This window comes from Astyanax mexicanus, chromosome 24 (assembly GCF_023375975.1).
Source record: "Astyanax mexicanus isolate ESR-SI-001 chromosome 24, AstMex3_surface, whole genome shotgun sequence".
Classification (NCBI taxonomy): domain Eukaryota; kingdom Metazoa; phylum Chordata; class Actinopteri; order Characiformes; family Acestrorhamphidae; genus Astyanax; species Astyanax mexicanus.
In genome coordinates, this window is record NC_064431.1 from 33873108 (window position 1) to 33893186 (window position 20079).

Consider the following 20079-nt stretch of genomic DNA (forward strand, 5'->3'; position numbering starts at 1 on the left):
AATATGTTGATAACAATAATTAATTAATAAAGGCAAGCTGAAGAAGTTTCATAGTGAAAAAAAACTTTTAACTATTTCTAGTTTTTAACTGTTTCTAGATCTTCAAACTTTATAACGGGTCCTCACAAAGGTACCAAAACGTGCACACACTCACACATGCACACACACACTCACTTTATACCAGCACCACTAGCAGCAGGAGGATTAGAGCAGGGGCTGGAGCTGGAGCTGGATGCATGATCTCAGCTGCAGCAGGAGTGTGTGTGTGTTTAGGAGTGTGTTTAGGAGTGTGTGAAAGTGTGTGTTCTTGTTGCATCTTCTAAAGGAATTATCAGGTATAATAATCGCGTGTTCCTATGAAGGGTTGGGGGTAACCGGGCGCGCGCGCAGCAGCATGGAGACCCCGGACGCGTGCGATCCGTACGGGCGCCCCGCGCGCCGCACACAATGGATCGTGAGCACGCTGGCCTACCACTACGGGCTGGACCGCGGGGTGGAGAACGAGATCATCGTGCTGGCCACGGGTCTGGACCAGTACCTGCAGGAGATCTTCCACCACCTGGACTGCCGGGGGGAGGGCCGGGTCCCCGCGGAGGACTTCAGGGTGCTGTGCGCGGTGCTGGGGCTCGGGGAGGAGGCGCGGGAGGAGGAGGTGGAGGAGAGCTCCGGGATCCTGGACTCCCTCCCCGGGGAGTTCACCTTCCGCCAGTTCCACGCTAAACTCTGCGGCTACTTCAGCACCAGGGCCGGCCGCGGGTACGAGGACGGCCGGCTGCTGGTGGGAGGAGACAGCGAGCACATCGAGACTCAGATCCGCCTCAGGAGCCCCCTCAGGCGGCGGGGGAAGCTGCTGAGCCCCGCGGGCTCCGGAGCGAAGCCCGGCTGTAAGCCCGGATCCTGCACGCGGGAGTGCTACGAGGAGATCGTGGCTCTGGAGGAGGCGGAGGACCGGATGGCGAAGCTGGAGGAGGAGAACGCCAGTCTGAGAGAGCTGGTGGAGGACATGAGGGCGGCGCTGCAGAGCAGTGATGCCCGGGCACTGGCCCTGCAGGTGAGGGGTGGAGGTGGTGGGTGGTCGGGGGTCAGTCAGCTTGGGGAAGGATAATATAATAGCCATGTTTAAGGTAGTTTTAGTGTGATCAGTACAGTAAAAGTAGTGTAGGAGGGGCACTGAGTGATGTATGGGTTTAGGGGTGGGACAGAGCAGAGCACCCTGCAGGTAAGGGGTGGAGGTGGTGGGTGGTCGGGGGGCGGTCAGGTTGGTGAAGGATGATACACCATGTTTAAGGTAGTTTTAGTGTGATCAGTACAGTAAAAGTAGTGTAGGAGGGGCACTGGGTGATGTATGGGTTTTGGTGATGTATGGGTTTAGGGGTGGGGCAGAGCAGAGCACCCTGCAGGTGAGGGGTGGAGGTGGTGGGTGGTCGGGAGTCAGTCAGCTTGGGAAAGGAAAATACGCCATGTTTAAGGTAGTTTTAGTGTGATCAGTACAGTAAAGTAGTGTAGGAGGGGCACTGGGTGATGTATGGGTTTAGGTGATGTATGGGTTTAGGGGTGGGGCAGAGCAGAGCAGCAATGCCCGGGCACTGGCCCTGCAGGTGAGGGGTGGAGGTGGTGGGTGGTGGGTCAGCTTGGTGAAGGATGATGCACCATATTTAAGATGTTAGTGGGATCAGTAAAAAATAGTAAAAGTAGTGTGGGAGAAGAATCGGGTGATGTATGGGTTTAGGGGTGGGGCAGAAGAGAGAGAGAGAGCTGATTGGGCTGAGCAGTGTGCCTCTGACAGTGGTGAAACGCAAACAAGTACGTATTTTTACTACAGGAGTAGTTTTGGGGGGCACTGGGTGATGTATGGGTTTAGGGGTGGGGCAGTGTATCTCTGATAGCAGTGAGACGCAGATGGTATACATGTTTTTACTACAGGAGTAGGTTGTGGGGCACTGAGTGATGTATGGGTTTAGGGGCAGGGCAAAAAGGTGTAGAAAAAAGGGAAAGCTGATTGGGCTGATTGAGCAGTGTGCCTCTGATAGCAGTGAGAAGCAGAGGGAATACATGTTTTTACTATGCTTAACGTGTGCTAAACCCACTGATTTTACAAAATTATATTTAGATACAGCTATCAAAATGTATCTTTCACAGAGCTTCACAATGCATTGTGATATATTGAATCGTAACCCCTGTATAACCCTAATTTAGTCCCATAATTTACAGTACATCCAGTACGTTCGGAAATGCTCAGTACTGTGCTTTGGTTATTATCACTTTTGCTTCATTAAGGTTAAAACCTGAGCTTTCTGAGGACTAACACTTAAATTCTCTGTATTTCTGCCTGCTTCAGGTCGGACTGTGGAAAAGTCACGCTAAACACAGGCCAGACAGCGGCTGCTTTATCGCCCGTCACAAGCGCTCAGCCCAGAAATCCACTTTCCACGGAAACCTGAAGAGCCTCCAGGGTTTCCTGCGTGAGGTGGAGCTGGCCCAGGTGGAGCAGGTGGAGGAGGTTCTGCTGCTGAAGCATCAGGAGCAGAAGAAGCTGGAGCAGGAGCTCAGGGCGTCGCGGGAGGCGGCGCTGGGGCTGGAGGAGTGTAATCGGACTCTAAAGATGGAGCACATGGAGATGAGGAAGAAGGTGGAGGAGGCCAGGCAGGCTCTGCTGGTTGGTTTGGGGAAGGTGAAGGAGCTGGAGTCTAAAGCCAATCAGATACCTGTCCTACAGAGACACATAGAGCAGCTGGAGATGGAGCTTCTGTATTTCAGGTAAGGCCACACCCTCATGGACTGTGAGTGACCAATAGAAATTCTACAAACTTACCTGAAATTAACTTTTTTTTACATTGATCTTTCATTAAAAGATAAGTAGGTTTTATCTCTCGCCTGTAAAGTTGCTGTATTGAAGATACATGTTTTTCATTAGAAATTCACAGAATGCACTGATATGCTAAAAGTCATTGAAAAATACAATACAACACCTTAAATTCAGTGTTTTTACATTATTTTATCAAACGGAATTATTTAGTACACAAAAAAAAGTGTTAAACTGAAATACGTTTTATATTTTACATTCTCTGCTGCATTTTCTCAGTCAGTTTTATTAAAGTAGAGTACTTTGGAATTCAGGCTTTCAGTTAACAGCTGTGCTGAACTCATCAAGAGTTAATTACTTGAATTTCTTGTCTCTTAATGTGTTTGAGAGCGTCAGTTAAAGTAAAGTAGTGTAGAGGTAGAGGTCAGTTTATCCGAAAAGAAGAATTACAAGAACTTTGAAAGCATCCTAAAGTAGTCACCGCAAAACAGACCATCAAAAACGTTATGATGATGGAACTGGTACTCATCAGGACCGGCCCCACAAAGGACGAGCGAGAGTTCGACTGGGTTACCAGCCTCAGAAACCGCAAGTTAACATTATTTTGGTTTGTTTAACACTTTTACTTTCACTTTTGACTTATGCAATTGATTGGTTACACCGCTGAGTGTATCACATGCTGTTGTTTACCAAAAATCCTTGGTGCTTTTGTGTGGTTATGTATTTTAGCAGCGTTTTCTGCAGACCGTGAGGTAGGGCTGCACGATATATCGTTTAAGCAATTAAATCAAACACATCATGTTGCAACGTTTTATGTTTTGAGTAGATACACAGTGCTGTCTCTGTGTCTGTGTGAGTGACAGGCTGCTGCTGCCTGAGAAGCGCGAGGAGGGGAGGGGGAGCATTCACATGGTTGGGCACGTGCTTGTAAACGTGAGCACGTGTGGAAAGCTGTGCTCCTCAGTCCAGCACAGTTTATCAGTGCAGATATTTCCAGTTACAGCTGAATTCACACTTTGCCTGATTAAAGGGCCGATTACTGTTGTTTTGCTGTTTTTCTCGGGGTTTGGTTTTGAGAGCTCGGCACTGACTTAGTTCTTGAATGGTCTGGTCGCGAGACAGAGCACAGCAAGGGGGCGGGGCTGGTGACATCATGGACCCTTCATTGTTTAATATAGCGATATATATAGTCGAAAAAAGAACATTTGTATTGTAATTTTTTTCTTTGCAATATCTTGCAATTCTACTATGAGGAGAGTCTGTGAGTAGGGCTGCAACGATTAGTCGATATAATCGACAATGTCGATTATTTAAATTTGTCGACTATAAATTTCATCGACAACTAATTTTGTAACAGCACCGCATTTGTAACAGAACCGCATCACACAAAGTGCTGGAGACAGAAGCACAATGGGAGATAAAAGGGTAAATAGCTCACTTAAACAGTTTAAATTCAATTCAAGTGTGTGTTTTTCCAAAAGTGTCCATACACAACAGATTACACATTTACTCACTAAATTTAGTAATTTCCACGTTTAGACAAAATCTAGACATTTAAATGCCTTTTAAATCTCATGTTCAGTTGTTTCTATTGTTTTTAGAAATTAAGGACATGACAGAAATAATCGTTGACTAATCGACGAGTCGGAAAAATAATCATCAGATTAGTCGACTAACAAAATAATCAATAGTAGCAGCTCTATCTGTGAGTGTAAGTAGCTGTTTAAAGCTAATATTTTATCCATAGTGTTCTGCCGTAAGCAGTAGATCAGTGTGTGTTTTCATTACATAACTGTGTTTTGTCTGATTCAGAAAAGCACATCGGCTCCGTTAGAATCCCCTGGCTCGAGTCCTGAACAAGTGTGGCAGCGTACGTGCTATTTAAACCTCCTTGATGTGGTTCCCTCTCTGGAGCACCGGCCGTGTTTTGTTTGGGTTCATTTAGCAGGCATCGTGTGTGGCAGGCCGTGTGCCGGCTGCCGCTCGGGTTTACTGAAGCTGTGCCGGGTTCAGCTGGACGCCGCTCGTTTCCGAGGAATTCGGGTTTTATACCCAGCCTGTCATTGAGCTTTCCAACTCCACCGGCATTTAATACATGTTTACAGTCTGCAGAACTGCTTAAATCTCCTTCAGTTTCAGCAGAGTTCACTTAATTTTACATCCAAGACTCCCTGATAACATTAACGCCAGTTTTAGTTACTAAAGCTCTGGAAAAAAATAACTTTCTTTGATTTTACCAAATTAAAAACCTCTGGAATATAATCAAGAGGAAGATGGATGATCACAAACCATCAAACCACCAAACTGAACTGCTTGAATTTTTGCACCAGGAGTAAAGCAGCATAAAGTTATCCAAAAGCAGTGTGTAAGACTGGTGGAGGAGAACATGATGCCAAGATGCATGAAATTAAAACTGTGATTAAAAACCAACCAGGATTATTCCACCAAATATTGATTATTTCTGAACTCTTAAAACTTTATGAATATGAACTTGTTTTCTTTGCATTATTTGAGGTCTGAAAGCTCTGCATCTTTTTTGTTATTTCAGTCATTTCTCATTTTCTGTAAATAAATGCTCTAAATGAGAATATTTTTATTTGTAATTTGGGAGAAATGTTGTCTGTAGTTTATAGAATAAAATAACAATGTTCATTTTACTCAAACATAAACCTATAAATAGTAAAATCAGAGAAACTGATTCAGAAACTGAAGTGATTTTTTTTTCCAGAGCTGTATTAGTTAATAATAAGTTAAGTTTAGGTTGTTTAGTTGTTTAGGTTGTATTAATATTGTTAATATCTAATATATACTAAAACTGATGATACAGGAGTATGTTTTTTTTATCTAATAGCTTTTTAACGGTATATTTTGTATTATGTAAGGGTTTGTCATGGTTAGTTATTTAGTGTGAATGACGCAGATTCAGAAGAGGGTCTGTTTTATCCATCAGCTAAAGTTTCACTGTTAGAGTGTTATAAAACACAGCGTTTATCCAGATTCTGGTTTGGAAAACTGTTATGAAAAGTGTTTCAGAGTCGGTATGAGACAAATTATAGAAAGTGTAGAGAAAACTAGTTCTAAAAAATAAAATAAAAATCTACTGAGTTTGTGGGGGTTTATCTAATGTATCGATAAACACTGAATTAGGAAATGTGTTGCTTGAAATAAACTAAATTAAACAGTGTTATGAAATATCTTGTTATGTAGTAATACAATATATGAACAGAAGTATTTGGTTATCTGCTTATTCCTCATTTAGTTTGAAATCAATGGTATTATTCTGCTTTTGTTGGAGTCTCTACTGTCCTGTGAAGAATTTCTACTAGACTTTAGATTTTAGGGTAACTAAGATAAGTAAAGCTAAGCTAAGTAAACAAAACTGTAATTCTTAAAAAACTTTTTTCTAATCATTCGAGAGCTGGATGTTAATCTACACATATTTCCCCTTATAAAAACATAAAAAAATGTTTATTTGGGTGAGTAAAGCGCTTTTGTTTATTTACAGTGAGTTTAGATTTGCAGATTTCCACTGGAAAGGCTGGGTGCAGCAGAATTAGCATTAGGATTAGCAGCTAAGCGCTAGTGCTAGTAAATGTAGCCTGACGGTGCTACACTGAGGAACCCTGAGTGTTTCAGTTAGCCAGGGTGATATTAGCTAGCGGTTCATCACGTGTAGCTTGTTTTAACATGATAAACACGCAGACTACAGTCCGATATACTCACCTCTGAATGATAAGAAAGAGCTAACGCTTAGCGCTATGGTTAGCGGCTAATGCTAATACTGCTCCAGTGTCAGTGCTGGAGAAACTTTACTGAAACTCCTGTATAACTCATACATAAAGAGCACCGAATTATAAGGAGCTCTGATGAATTTTTGATCAAAAAGTCAAAAAGCCTTTTAGTGCGAAAAATACGGTATATAAAGACTAAACCCAATATATGCTTTAAATAACTTTAATTAACGTTAAATAATGCAGATGTGGCTACTTTATGATCATGCCATATTGTATAGTACTCAATAATATCGCCAATATTATTTCTGACATGATTCTTGTTATTAAAAACAAACGTTTTTGCTTTAGTTAGTTTAGATTTTAGTTTTGAGGTAGACCTTTTTGCTACATTACTTATTATTACACTTATTTTTATTTTATTTTTTTTAAGTTTTTTTATTTTATTCAAAATCAGGGTCTTGGGAAGTTACTGTTTACGAAACATGTACAAAAAGGTCTGAGTGTTGAGGAGCTCTGTTTAACTTACACTGAATACCATCTAAACAGGGGGAGCTGCGTCTGTGGTTGAAGGATCTACATTTAAAGCATCCACCCAAAAGACTTATATTATTCTAAACATTTAGAAATACTGAAAACTGAATGAAAAACATGCTTAACTCAGTTTTAGGTAATTAAAGTGTTAAAGACTGATGGATCTGATGGTAACCAGAAGCTCCTCAATACTTTCTCCAGGTCACAGAAAGTTACACAAGCAACTGAAACATGTAGACCATCATCATAAACTTTCTTATTCGGCTCTTTTTCAGCCCACAGTAAGCTGTGTAAAGTTTCTGGGGTGGTGCTGGGAGCCCGGCCCCGCCCCCCTCCGTCCTCTAAAGCCAAATAATTCATTCTGGATTACAAAGGGGCCGAAACACCGCCATAGAGCTCCATTCACTCAGACCCAAACACACTGAGGCTCCCATCAATCTTCAAACAGCTCCCCTGCCATTCGCTCAGTTCCTGAATAATAGATGAACCCTCCCTCTCTGAAACCTAGCAACTACCCCTAATACCCCCCCCCCCTCGCCCCATTCCTGCCCCCTACCCATCTCCCCCACCCTGTCCTAAACCCGTGCAGATTGAAGGTTCCCCTTCATACCACTTCAGCTTTCTATAGAAACACTAACAACATACTGTGGAGGTGACCCTCACGTGCTGTACTGAGATTTCCTTTCTGTTTTCTTATGTTTGGATTACAGTCTCTGTGTTCATGTAAGACGTTAAAGTCTAAAGTACCCGTCCAATTTCTTTTCCTACATTGTAAAGTAATTATTTAAAAGTGTTAAACAAACCAAAAATAGTCTGTGAAGAAGCATTTAGTTGCTCTTATCTGGGGAGCTGATAACTTGTTGTTTCTGAGAGAACAGAGAAAACTCTTGCTCCTCCTTTCCTGGGGTGGTCCTGATGAGTGCCAGTTTCACCATCATAAAGTTTTTGATGGTTTTTTTTGCAAGTGCTCTTGAGGATACTTTCTTGAAATGATTCTTTTTAGATTGACTGACCTTAATTTTTATCTTTTCTTTATTTAGTTGAGTAGTTGTTTCTTCTCATAATCTGGATTCGAACATTACTCAAATATTCACTACTCACTGTATACCTGTAACTCTACCTCTTCACTACTTTACTTTAACTGATGCTTTCAAGCATTTACAATCTATTGTGACAGTGTGCGAATTGTTTAATCAGACCACACCTGTATTTAATACATTTTTACATAATCTGCGTTATTTATTTATTTATTTTGTCATATTTTTGTTTTATAATCAGTTCAAAAGAAAATATTGTACATAACAAACAGAAATTCCGACTCCACCCCCTTCTATCAAATACACCCAGAAATGGAAGAAAAAGAAATGAATAATAATAGTAATAGTAATAAAGCAACAGTAGGGCTGATGATATCTAGACAATAATATTAATAATAATAATAATAATATATAAAAATGCCCAATGGTTATACAATCACACAAAATGAAGAAAAATATCAATAGTAAAATAAAAAACAAATTATAAAAAATAAAAAATAATGATGATAATCACAGCCTTTTCAAACAATTTATTATTGGATCTCAAATCTGTTTAGTGGACCGCTGTGCACTTGATTCACGACTGTGAAAAAGCTCCATAGAAGCAAAAGGAAGGTAAATAATAATGCAATAATCTGTGTTATTTATAGTACAATTATATCTATTTTTGTCAGCAATTAGCATTAGATATTAGCATTGGCCTAAAATCCAGTATCAGTACTCCTACACAATAATCAGTGTGTTTATTTCTCATAAAAGTCTTTATATTTAATATTATCATTACACAAAGTCATATTCCAAGCCTTAATGCATTTTGTTTATGTTTGCCCCAAAAAACGTGTGTAATTTTCAGTTTAAAGACTTCTTAAACATGGCAACAATTAAAAAATCAAACTTGAAAGCACTCAAATTAGTTCTAAAATAAGGCTAAAATGGGCTTTAAAGAGGGTTCTGTTTCTTCAGGACCCCAAACAAAACAGGAGGGTTCAGGTGCAGAGCAGTTCAGGCTGTGGTGGTCTCTTCTTCAGAGCTTTACGTACGAAATGGGGAATAACTGCATGCTGAGGGTTACGTCCCCTGAGCTTAAAACGGCTAAAATAAGCACAGAGCGCAGTTTGTGTTATAAATGTGGTCGAACTTTTGGCATCACAGGCATCTATTATAAAGCTCAGAGCATTAACCCGGCCCAGAACAGCACCCCAACATTCACTCTACACAGCAACGAGTCCAGCGCTGAATTAAATAAGATTAAAACTCTTTAACAGGGTTTATTTACAGTAGCTTTACACTCTTTAGAGTTAAATCAACACTTTTTAAAATAGTTTAACATTTAACACCTCACCAGATTTCCTTTTTAGCTCACAGTAGTGTTTGTTTAACTAAGTAAATGGTTAAGATAACAGTGAAAGGAGATAAAAATGAATCAGAAGAAGATTAGAGGATTAGTCTATTGCTCATTCATGGAAGGTTAGCTTGTGTTTTTTGGTTCTGAATACTGGATAAAACATCCCAAGGAAATTTAATTCAGCACAGTGTTACTGGTTACTGCGTTATCAGCACTTTGTCGCACTTTACAGTACAGAGAATGTAAAGTGTAACTTGCTCTTATAGCTTATAACACTGCCACCAAACAAACAACCATTATACAATATATAACTGAATACCCAGAGAAAGTTAGCCATGGTGGAAAAGACTACACACTGATGGTGAGCTAGGGTTGCGGGGACAATCCCATTATGCAAAAAAAAAAACAGAAAAATAGATTTGATCTCATTTATTTAATGTGTCTGCAAAAAAATGGTAACTTGCTCTTATAGCCTACAACACGGTGGCTAAACAAACAACCGTTATATAAGGTATAATAAATATGACTGAATACTGGGCATGTAACAGTAACTTTATTATCTTAACAATAACAATGGAACGTCATTATAACCATGTTTTGTTTTACACTCCTCTGTATATATTTTTTAATATATTTATACAAGTTTACAGTACACTCCAAACTGAAAAAATAATGTGCTTCTAAAATACTTCAGTAATGACTTGGGACCTGTCTGATTTCACATCTAGAGGCTGATTAAAAGCAGTGGGGATCAGTAGTTGGGTTGAAGTTAGTTTTAACATAACTTTTGGTGCTTGAATTCAATGTCTTAGGTCCTAGAAATGTCTTAATGCAGATTTTAGTGAGTTTATGTGTTTGTTAGTTTACTTTAACTGGTTCTGATTGGACTGTTTTTCTCTCTCTTTCTCAAAATTTCTCCAAATGAAGTCGTACAGATTATAGTATGAACTGGCCACACATAAATCATATTGATCTTATTTTAAATCTTGGGTATACAGCTCTGTACAAAATGAAGAGAGCACTTCAGTTTCTGAATCAGTTTCTCTGATTTTACTATTTATAGGTTTATGTTTGAGTAAAATGAACATTGTTGTTTTATTCTATAAACTACAGACAACATTTCTCCCAAATTCCAAATAAAAATATTCTCATTTAGAGCATTTATTTACAGAAAATGAGAAATGACTGAAATAACAAAAAAGATGCAGAGCTTTAAGAGTTCAGAAATCAATATTAATAGTATTTTGTGGAATAACCCTGGTTTTTAATCACAGTTTTAATTTCATGCATCTTGGCATCATGTTCTCCTCCACCAGTCTTACACACTGCTTTTGGATAACTTTATGCTGCTTTACTCCTGGTGTAAAAATTCAAGCAGTTCAGTTTGGTGGTTTGATGGTTTGTGATCATCCATCTCCCTCTTGATTATATTCCAGAGGTTTTTAATTTGGTAAAATCAAAGAAACTCATCGTTTTTAAGTGCTCTCTTATTTTTTTCCAAAGCTCATTATGGTGTTGGTATTGTTTTGCTCAGCTCTAGGACAGGTCTGGGGTTTGGGGATGTTGGGGGGGCAGCTGGGTGGTGTTGGGGCAGATGTCTGCGGGGGCAGATGATGCTGTTTCTGCTCTAAAGGTCAGTAAGTGATCCGTTCCCCCTCAAATCATCAGTTTATCGTCCCCTAGAGGAGTGTCTCCTGATCGTCCCTCTTCTGCGCTTTGTCCTCGTCCGTTCACGCTGCTGTTACTCTCTATAGGATTAAGTGTGTAATGAATTAGCACACCTGCTTCCACACACACACACACACGCACACATGTTTGATATGGAAATGGTCAGCAGTTTTGTATTCCTGTCCACATAAACTGACTCTAAATTCAGGTAATTATATAATTTCCTGAGTGCAGAGACACAACACTTCTGTTCAATATCACTGTATTGGGTCTGTATCTTGTTGTCAGAGTTATCTCAGTGGTTTTGCTGAAAGATCTTAGAAATACTGGCAAAAAAAGATGAGAAAACTACATAATAATGATATTACGGTATTGTGGTTCTGTGATAATCATTATATCACAAGATAATCCTCTACGATACTTCACAGTAAAATACTCGCAGTTGTTTTCTGTTTTTTTTTTCCTGTTTTCTCCCCAATTTTGCTTAACCAATTACTCAACCCACTGATTAGGACTCCCCCTATCACTAGTGATGCTCCCTCAACACCAGGAGGGTTAAGAAGACCAGCACACGCCTCCTCCGATACATGTGACAGTAAGTTTCTGAGGCTGGTTTATTGCTTTCAGTGTCTGAGGAGAGCTCTGTGTCGTCTCTGAGTTTCCTTTTTTGTTTATTTTTTAATCCCATTTTCTCCCCCCCTTTTTTACAAGGCCAGTTATCCAACCCACTCATTAGTACCCCCCACCCCCTCCAACACACCCCCTCTGACACATGTGAAGTCAAACTCCGCCTCTTTTCGAACCTTTTTGAACTGAGTAGCACCACAGCGCTAACACTCGGCGGAAAACGCTGGAAAGCGACTTGGTTCTGATACATCAGCTCACAGACGCAGCCTAGTGCTGATCCACATCACCCTAGGAGTGATGAGGGGAAAGAGAGAGCGCCATCTACTGTACTGTACCCACCCAGAGAGAGAGAGCAAGGACAAATTTCTGCAGCCGATGGCAATCTGCATGATGGGGATTCGAACCAGCGATCTCCATCTTAGCCCGCTGGACCACTCGGAGCTCGAAAAGTCATAAGTTTTAAAACAAATTGAATTAATTGTATGAATAGAACTGAACTGATCTGTTTATTATGAAGTTTCTGATCTCGGTTCAATAACAGATCCACTTTTTAAAAGAACAGAATTTAATGAATCTCTTCAGCCGAAGCTAAAACCTCATTTTTTGCTTCATATTGTTGCGTAAGATCTGCTTTAGTCTGGATTTGAGTATCAGGCTCTTCCTCCAGAGCTGAAGGAGAGCAGAGGAGCCGGGGGGAGTTTTACTGGAGGTCCTGCGGAGGAGTCTCTGGGAAACGAGTGAATCTGCTGACTTCATTTCCACCAAAAACAGCAGATCTTACCAAGCGTACCTTAACCCTTTAACCTCCTCGTTTAGGAAGAAAATTAATGGAGTATTTTACTAGTTTCTTGATCTGGCAACTAAATTCAGATGAATTTATCCTGTGCGACAGTGGGAGCTCAGTGGGGTTCTTCCTTTTCTGGAGCGGTCCTGATGAGGGCCAGTTTCATCATTATAACATTTTTGTTTTTTTGTCACTGCAACAGAGAATACTTTAAAAGTGCTTGAAATTGATTTTCACACCTTCATTCGTTTTTCATTTTCTTTACTTAGTTGAGAAGTTCTTGGTCAGTGTAACATTTATAAATTTATTTTTCTGACTGTTTGAGGATAAACTCAAAACTGGAAAATCTGAGTTTTTTAAATGCAGTGCAGTGTACAAGGAATACGTTTCATACATTTTACCAATTTTAGTTTAGTTTTTCTTTTTGCAAGTTGGATTAGACCATCAGATTTGTGTTAAAATATAGGAAAAAAGGAAAAATCTGAAAATCGAGAGAAGATTCATCTTTTCATTTTTCTTATACTTTTGTTTGGGAGAAGCTGAAATGAAAAAAATAAATAATTGAAAAATTGGATGACAACCAACACAGAGACACAGATAGACATACATGAGACATGAGACACAAGACAGTAGTGCAATAGTGATACAGAACCAGTATAAAACAGTAGTGAAAATATGGTATATTCTGGTTTAACACAATTTTTTGTTTACTAAATTCATATGGACTAAAATCCAGATGTTTCTCTTCATAGTTTAGATGAGTTTATTATTACTAAACTACTATACAGAACATTTTAACTGGTACTGGATGTTGTTGGTTCTTCTTTAATAAGAAACAGAGAGTAAAATCTGCTTTAACTCACGGTTTAGAGGAAGTTAAAGGGTTAAAGGGCCGGAGGCGTTTTCTCTCTGTCTCTCTCTCTCTCTCTCTCTCTCTCTCGCTTTCTCACTTTACTAAAAACTGCAGACGGCCAGACCTGCGAGGACAAAAGAGTAGAGGAGGAGGAGGAGGAGGAATAAAGGGAGGGGGGGACCATCTGGAGGAAGATGCAAACACTCAGCTGTTTGTTCGCTGTCAGCCTTCAGAAGAGAGATTGAAACTTGTTACAGAAGAAAAGCTCCTTCCATCTTTTCCTGATTATTATTGTCCTGCTCGTGAGACGCTTGCGTGCAAAACTCGTACAAACTGTGAAGAAAAACACATGGATGTGTTAAACAAACCAGAATATGTTTTTTTTTATATTTTACTTTCCTTTTCTCAGTCAGTTTTATGAGGTAGAGTCTCCTGGAATTCAGGCTTTCAGTTAACAGCTGTGCTGAACTCATCAAGAGTTAATTACTTGAATTTCTTGTCTCTTAATAAAGTGTTTGAGAGCATCAGTTAGTAAAAGTAAAGTTGTAAAGAGGTAGTTCTTCATCTATATATTTTTATTTTATTTTCCATCGTTCAATAGGCAAGGCGAGTTTATTTATATTTATATAGCACTTTTTCATACACAACAGTCATTTACAGTGCTTTACAAATTAGACAGTACAAAGAGAAGTCAAATAAAAAAACATGTAAAAGAATAACATTAAAAATGGAAATAAAAACTAAAATAAGAATAAAGCATGACTGATTCAAACATGATTAAAACAAAGAGAAGTAAAATTAAAAGCGTGTAAAAGAACAACAAAGAATTGGAAATAAAACTAAAATAAGAATAAAGCATGAATAAAACGATATACAAAATGATATAAAAGTGCCGTTACAGAATAAATAAAAGTGGGCGGAGCTGCAGTGTTTTAAGCTGAGCTGAAAGCCGGATCAAACATGTAGGTTTTCAGTCTGGATTTAAACATGTTTCGTGTTGGGGAGTTTCTAATGCTCTCTGTTAACTGGTTCCATTTAAGAGCAGAGTAGCAGCTAAACGCTAAAAGCTAAACGCTAAAAGCTCTTTTTCTCCATGTTTATTTTTTACTTTAGGCGGCTCTAACTGAGCAGTTCCTGATGATCTGAGAGTTCTGCTCGGCTCATACTGCTGGAGCACATCAGATAAATACGCTGGTCCTTTAACCCTTATGTGGTGTTTATATTTTTGTTACTCGTTTACTTTGTTACTTGTATTTAATTCAGCAAAATTAAGCAATTTTACATTAAAATGCTTTACACATGCTCGCTTCACCTAAATTGCAAGCAATATAAACAGCTCACATGGTTAATATTTGCCCTTTACCTTTCTTATGTTACATTTCTTTTAAAAAGTGCTACTCTTTTTTTATTAGTTTTTTAATAAAATGTAAAAGAAAATGAATTAAACTCAAGATATGAGTAGAAAATTTGTTTAGTTTCAAATTTACAAATGAAGCAATGTTTATTAGCCCCTGGCCAAACATACTGTATGTAATATAAATGTGTGTGTGTGTGGGGAGGGGGGGGGGTGTACAGTGTGTGTTTATCGAAAATGTGTTTGATATATGTTTTTCACAAAAAATGAGCCAATGCCAATGAGTTTGAGTTAGAAAAAATATTTTTTTAGTATCATTTGATGAAAAATGAAAACGGGTCCCACAGACCCGAACACCACACAAGGGTTAAACACCATTAATACATTTATAGACCAGTAACAGACCCTTAAGGTATATTCTGTAACAGAATAACTTACTAATAATAATGGCTAGTTTAAAGTAGGTTATCTAAAACTGCTGAAAACATGTTGATCTATTATTTCAGGCTTCAGCGTTTTCTTTCCGCCGGTGCGTTTGATAGCGTAGCGGCCGGTTGAGCCGTTCCGTCTCACAGCAAGATCAAAATAATCAATTGCGGCTCTCAGAAGTGTAATTTCAGGTGCGCTGCGGTAGGTTTTTATAAAACACGCCTTTCCTAAGCTGTATTTTTGAAGTCCGTAATGACAGACCCCAAAAAACGTGCAAACCAATTGTCGTTTCCAGTGTTTTATCTGGATCAGGTGGAGATTCAAACGTTGACAAAACCGGCGAGACCTCACAGCGTGATGATACCAAAATACAAAATACAGTACTTAAATATACTGTTCTGTTCTGTATTGTAGATTAATACTAAACTCATACAAACTATGAAGAAATACAGATGGAATTATTATTATTTAGTACAAAAAATGTGTTAAACAAAGCAGAATATATATATTTTTTATATTTTACTTTCTTCAAAAAGTAGAAGAAGCTCCTCTTAGATGTTTAGATCAACAGTTTTGCACATCTCTGCTGGACAACAGACTTCGTCTGAGGGAGGGATCTGTACCTACTGTTTGTTTGTGTTTTGCCATTTAGCACAAGCTAATGCTAACTTGTGGTTAACGCTCAGCACCATAGAGTCACCTGGAATTCAGTTAACAGCTGTGCTGAACTCATCAAGAGTTAATTACTTGAATTTCTTGTGAATAGCTCTATTTGAGTAATGATTTTTAGGAGGCAATTCTTCATCTACATCATATGTTTATTTAATTTTCCATCATTCAATCAGAGGTGGAAAAAGTACTGAAAAATTGTAAATAAGTAAAAGTACCTTTACTTTGCTAAAATTCTACTTAAGTAAAAGTAAAAGTACCCATTTAAAAATCGACTCACGTAAAAGTAAAAAAATACTTAATGTAAAAATTACTTTGAGTAAAAGTTACATAGTTACTTTTATTTATTTGATGCAAAGCAGATGTCCCTAATAAAAACTTAAGGAAATATCATGAAAAACATGAAAACATACAAAAAAACTGTTGGTGGGTGCACAGCGCACAGACCCCAGGCTACACAGCTGATTCACACAGCGTCTCTCCCGCTAACCGCAATAAACACTGCATGGAGAAGTTCAGCTGCGCTGCCATGGAGAACAAAACTCAATATTTTTTTTATTCAGACAATTTGTTTTTTTTCCCAGCATTTTAATTTTTACTCAGTAACGGGGAGTTTTCTAATGTAGTGAAGTATATTACTTTGTTTCAAAATGAACTTGAGTAAAAGTAAAATTACCTATTTTAAAAACTACTTTAAAAATTACAAATTACTCATAAAATCTACTCAATTACAGTAATGTGAGCAGTGTTGGGAGTAACGGCGTTAAAACTAACGGCGTTACTTTTTTTCAGTAACGAGTAATCTAACTAATTACTATGACTGTAACTATAACGCCGTTACCATTTCCGACACCCCGTTACTGCACCTTACTTTAGCTGCTCTATGAACTTTTTTTTTTATTTCGCTTTGCCCTGGTTAACCCCTCCTCTGTCCGGTGAACTTGAGCTTCTGGCCGCTGTGCCTGTGGTTTGGCGTGGTGAAGTGAGGCACAATTGTGACGATTTGCGTGCTCTAATCAATTCAGTGATTGCCGTGGACAACCCAAGTTCCGAATTAAGGACGTTAAGCTCTTTTTAGCTGCTCCGGTTTTTGTGGTGCTGCTGCTTTCTATTTTAGAGCTTAGATTCTCTGCCCGAATCCCACCTGACCTGAGGACCGACCCGAAATCGGGCTCCTATTTTTATTTTATATAAAGCTCTGGTGTGATAATCACAATGTTGCTAAGTAACCAATTATTATTGTTCACTAAAGCGAACGAAATAGCGAAAATTGAAAGTGAAAAACATTTGTGTTAACTGAATCTAATAAAAACGGTAATTAAAAGGAAAAACATAACTATCTCGAACTGTATTTTGTGTTTATAAAACTAACTAAAACGAACTGAAATTACTGATAGAATACCCTCATTTTTGTGTTTAATTTATTTATAAGCGCTGTTGTACAGCGGAGTTGTACAGCGGGAGTTGTTGTGCCGAGCGCGCGGCACTCGTGGTCCGTTAGTTCTTGTGTAAAGCGCTCGCGCTAGCAAGCCCACCCTAAAATGAACAGAAAAAATAAAAACAAAATAAAATTAAACTATAATAAAAATGAAAACTGTAATCACGTAGCTCTGGGCGCACGTGAACGCCTCCGCGTTTGACTTGCAGCATTGTGTGTAGCTGTTCTTAAAAATCATTTAAATTAAATAATAGTTCTATGCTTCTATGTTACAGTGTTAATTAACATAATTCTGATTATATTTCGCTCATTCAATCAGCCCGAAAACAGACAGTTTATGGGGCGGATCGGGTCAGGCTCATAATGACAGTTTATGGTTCGGGCTTGGGCAGAATGTGCACGGGCTCCGGCTGGGTCGGATTTTTTGGGCAGGATCTAAGCTCTATTCTCTTTTGGTGAAGCTGTTATATTAATACCATTTTAACGGGCATTAAATTGTTGTTTTTGTCCATTATTTTGTTTTATATATACATATTTCTTTTGAGTGTGGCTTGGTTTGTTAAATTTCATCCCCAGACGCGTTTTTCCGCTTTTTTCAGTATTACAAGTTTTAGTAATTTTCTTTGGTTGTGTGGAGAATTTCGTTTTATTTTTTTGAAATTCGTTAGATTATATTTTTGTCAACATTTTGGGTTTATTTTCGTTTGTTATTTTTTGTTATTTTTCTAATAATAATAGTAAATGCATAATTGATTTCCTTTTTTTGATGGGCGAATAATAAAAAGTAACGCGATAGTTACTTTTACTGGTAACTAATTACTTTTATAGTGGAGTAACTCCGTTAGTAACTCAGTTACTTTTTTGGAGAAGTAACGAGTAACTATAACTAATTACTTTTTCAAAGTAACGTGCCCAACACTGAATGTGAGTAAATGTAATTAGTTACTTTCCACCTCTGCATTCAATATAACTAAAATGGCTTGTTCAGAGTAGGGTATCTTTGAATGAAATGTATATAAATAAAAATTATATCTTCAAATAAAATGTTTGTATAGGGGTCCATCAAAATGAATAAAAAATAATATGAAACATTTGTCCGAAGACCGAATATCAAGTTAAATTTGTTTTATTTAGAAATGTATTAGTTCTTTTTGCTTCTTTTTTGCCATTTTTGTCTGAGTGGTTTTGATTTTAAGTGATGAATTAAACTGGAAGTGCTGTAACTCTTTGCAGATGTGCCCCAATTTAGCAGCGCAGCGTCTGCAAACTGTCTTCCTTAAAACATTCTCTGATACTTTAAAGAGGACATATTATACACAAATCACTTTTTTCGACTCGATATAACTTGTTTTTTTGATAAACAGCCCTGTTTCTCTTCTGCGTCTGTGTTTCCATATTTAAAATCCAGAAATTTAATCCAGCACTTTAGTTCTAAGCCAGCATGAAGTCAAACTTTATGCTAAAAAAAAATGGTAACTTGCTCTTATAGCCTACAACACTGTGGACAGGCAGTCAACCGATATATAAGAATATATAACTATATATATATATATATATATATATATATATATATATATATATATATATATATACACAGCTCAGGAAAAAAGAAAAGAGCACTTAAAAGTGATGAGTTTCTTTGATTTTACCAAATTGAAAATCTCTGGAATATAATCAAGAGGAAGATGGATGATCACAAGCCATCAAACCACCAAACTGAACTGCTTGAATTTTTACACCAGGAGTAAAGCAGCATAAAGTTATCCAAAAGCAGTGTGTAAGACTGGTGGAGGAGAACATGATGCCAAGACGCATGAAATTAAAACTGTGATTAAAAACCAATCAGGATTATTCCACCAAATATTGATTATTTCTGAACTCTTAAAACTTTATGAATATGAACTTGTTTTCTTTGTATTATTTGAGGTCTGAAACTTTTGTTCACACTGTGAATTTGGGGTTTGAGGAGCTGCAGTGTACCCAGGCGGTGATTAATCAGAGCTGCTCTCGCGCTGGGTTATTGCGAGCTCGGCCCCTGTAAACACGCTTTCACAGGGAGCAGCGCATGCCTTAGCGCCGCAATAAGATGCTAACATGGCAACTGGTGGAAGAATGTTGGGACTGGAGCGTAGAGCTGGGTAGACTGGGAGCAGATGGAAACAGGACGGTTCACCCGCTGTTTGTCTGAGACGCTGAAGAGCTCGTTAAAGTTCCTGTTTATTCAGGACAGAATTTAAAGCTACAGTACACTTTAATTTACGCAAGACACGTCGTGATGCTCATCGCTATCTTACACCCTGCCTGGTTTAAACAGCAACAGAGCTTCTGAATATATCTACACTGATGGGCGTGGTGTTCTGGAAATGAGGTGTGTTCAGGTACATTTCTGGAGTTTTGCTTGTTTATCTTGGTAACAGAAAACACAGGAGCTCCACTGACTGAATACAACCTAGACAGACGCCAACAGTTCATTGTGTTGAGGTTTTCAATTTGGTAAAATCAAAGAAACTCATCTTTGAGTCATTTTTAAGTGCTCTCTTATTTTTTAACAGAGCTGTATTTTCTCATTTGTGGCTAAACAGGTGTTCCTTTGCTTATAAAACATGTATTAATGCGTTAATTCATACTGAACACTGACCTTTGGGTAACTCCCTCCTTTGAAACATTGCAGTAGAGAGAGGGAAGGATAGAAAGACAGGGAAAGAGGGATGAAATGGGGGTGAGTGTCAGGCTGCAACTTCAGATCTTTGCTTTAATAAACACAGGAAGCACCCCGGTGTCCTCACTCCTTAACCACCAACAGCTGT

The 20079-nt window shown here is 38.5% G+C and overlaps 1 protein-coding gene across 1 annotated transcript in view; it reads left to right on the top strand.

The window, feature by feature from the left end:
• Window positions 1–186: 186 nt before the first annotated feature.
• Window positions 187–20079, top strand: part of efcc1 (EF-hand and coiled-coil domain containing 1) — a 38655-nt gene continuing 18762 nt past the window's right edge. Inside the window, exons 1-2 of the mRNA XM_022682454.2 lie at window positions 187–1051; window positions 2339–2757. Coding sequence (XP_022538175.2) covers window positions 395–1051; window positions 2339–2757 — 1076 coding nt within the window. The 5' untranslated portion in view covers window positions 187–394. The remainder of the gene's footprint in view (window positions 1052–2338; window positions 2758–20079) is intronic.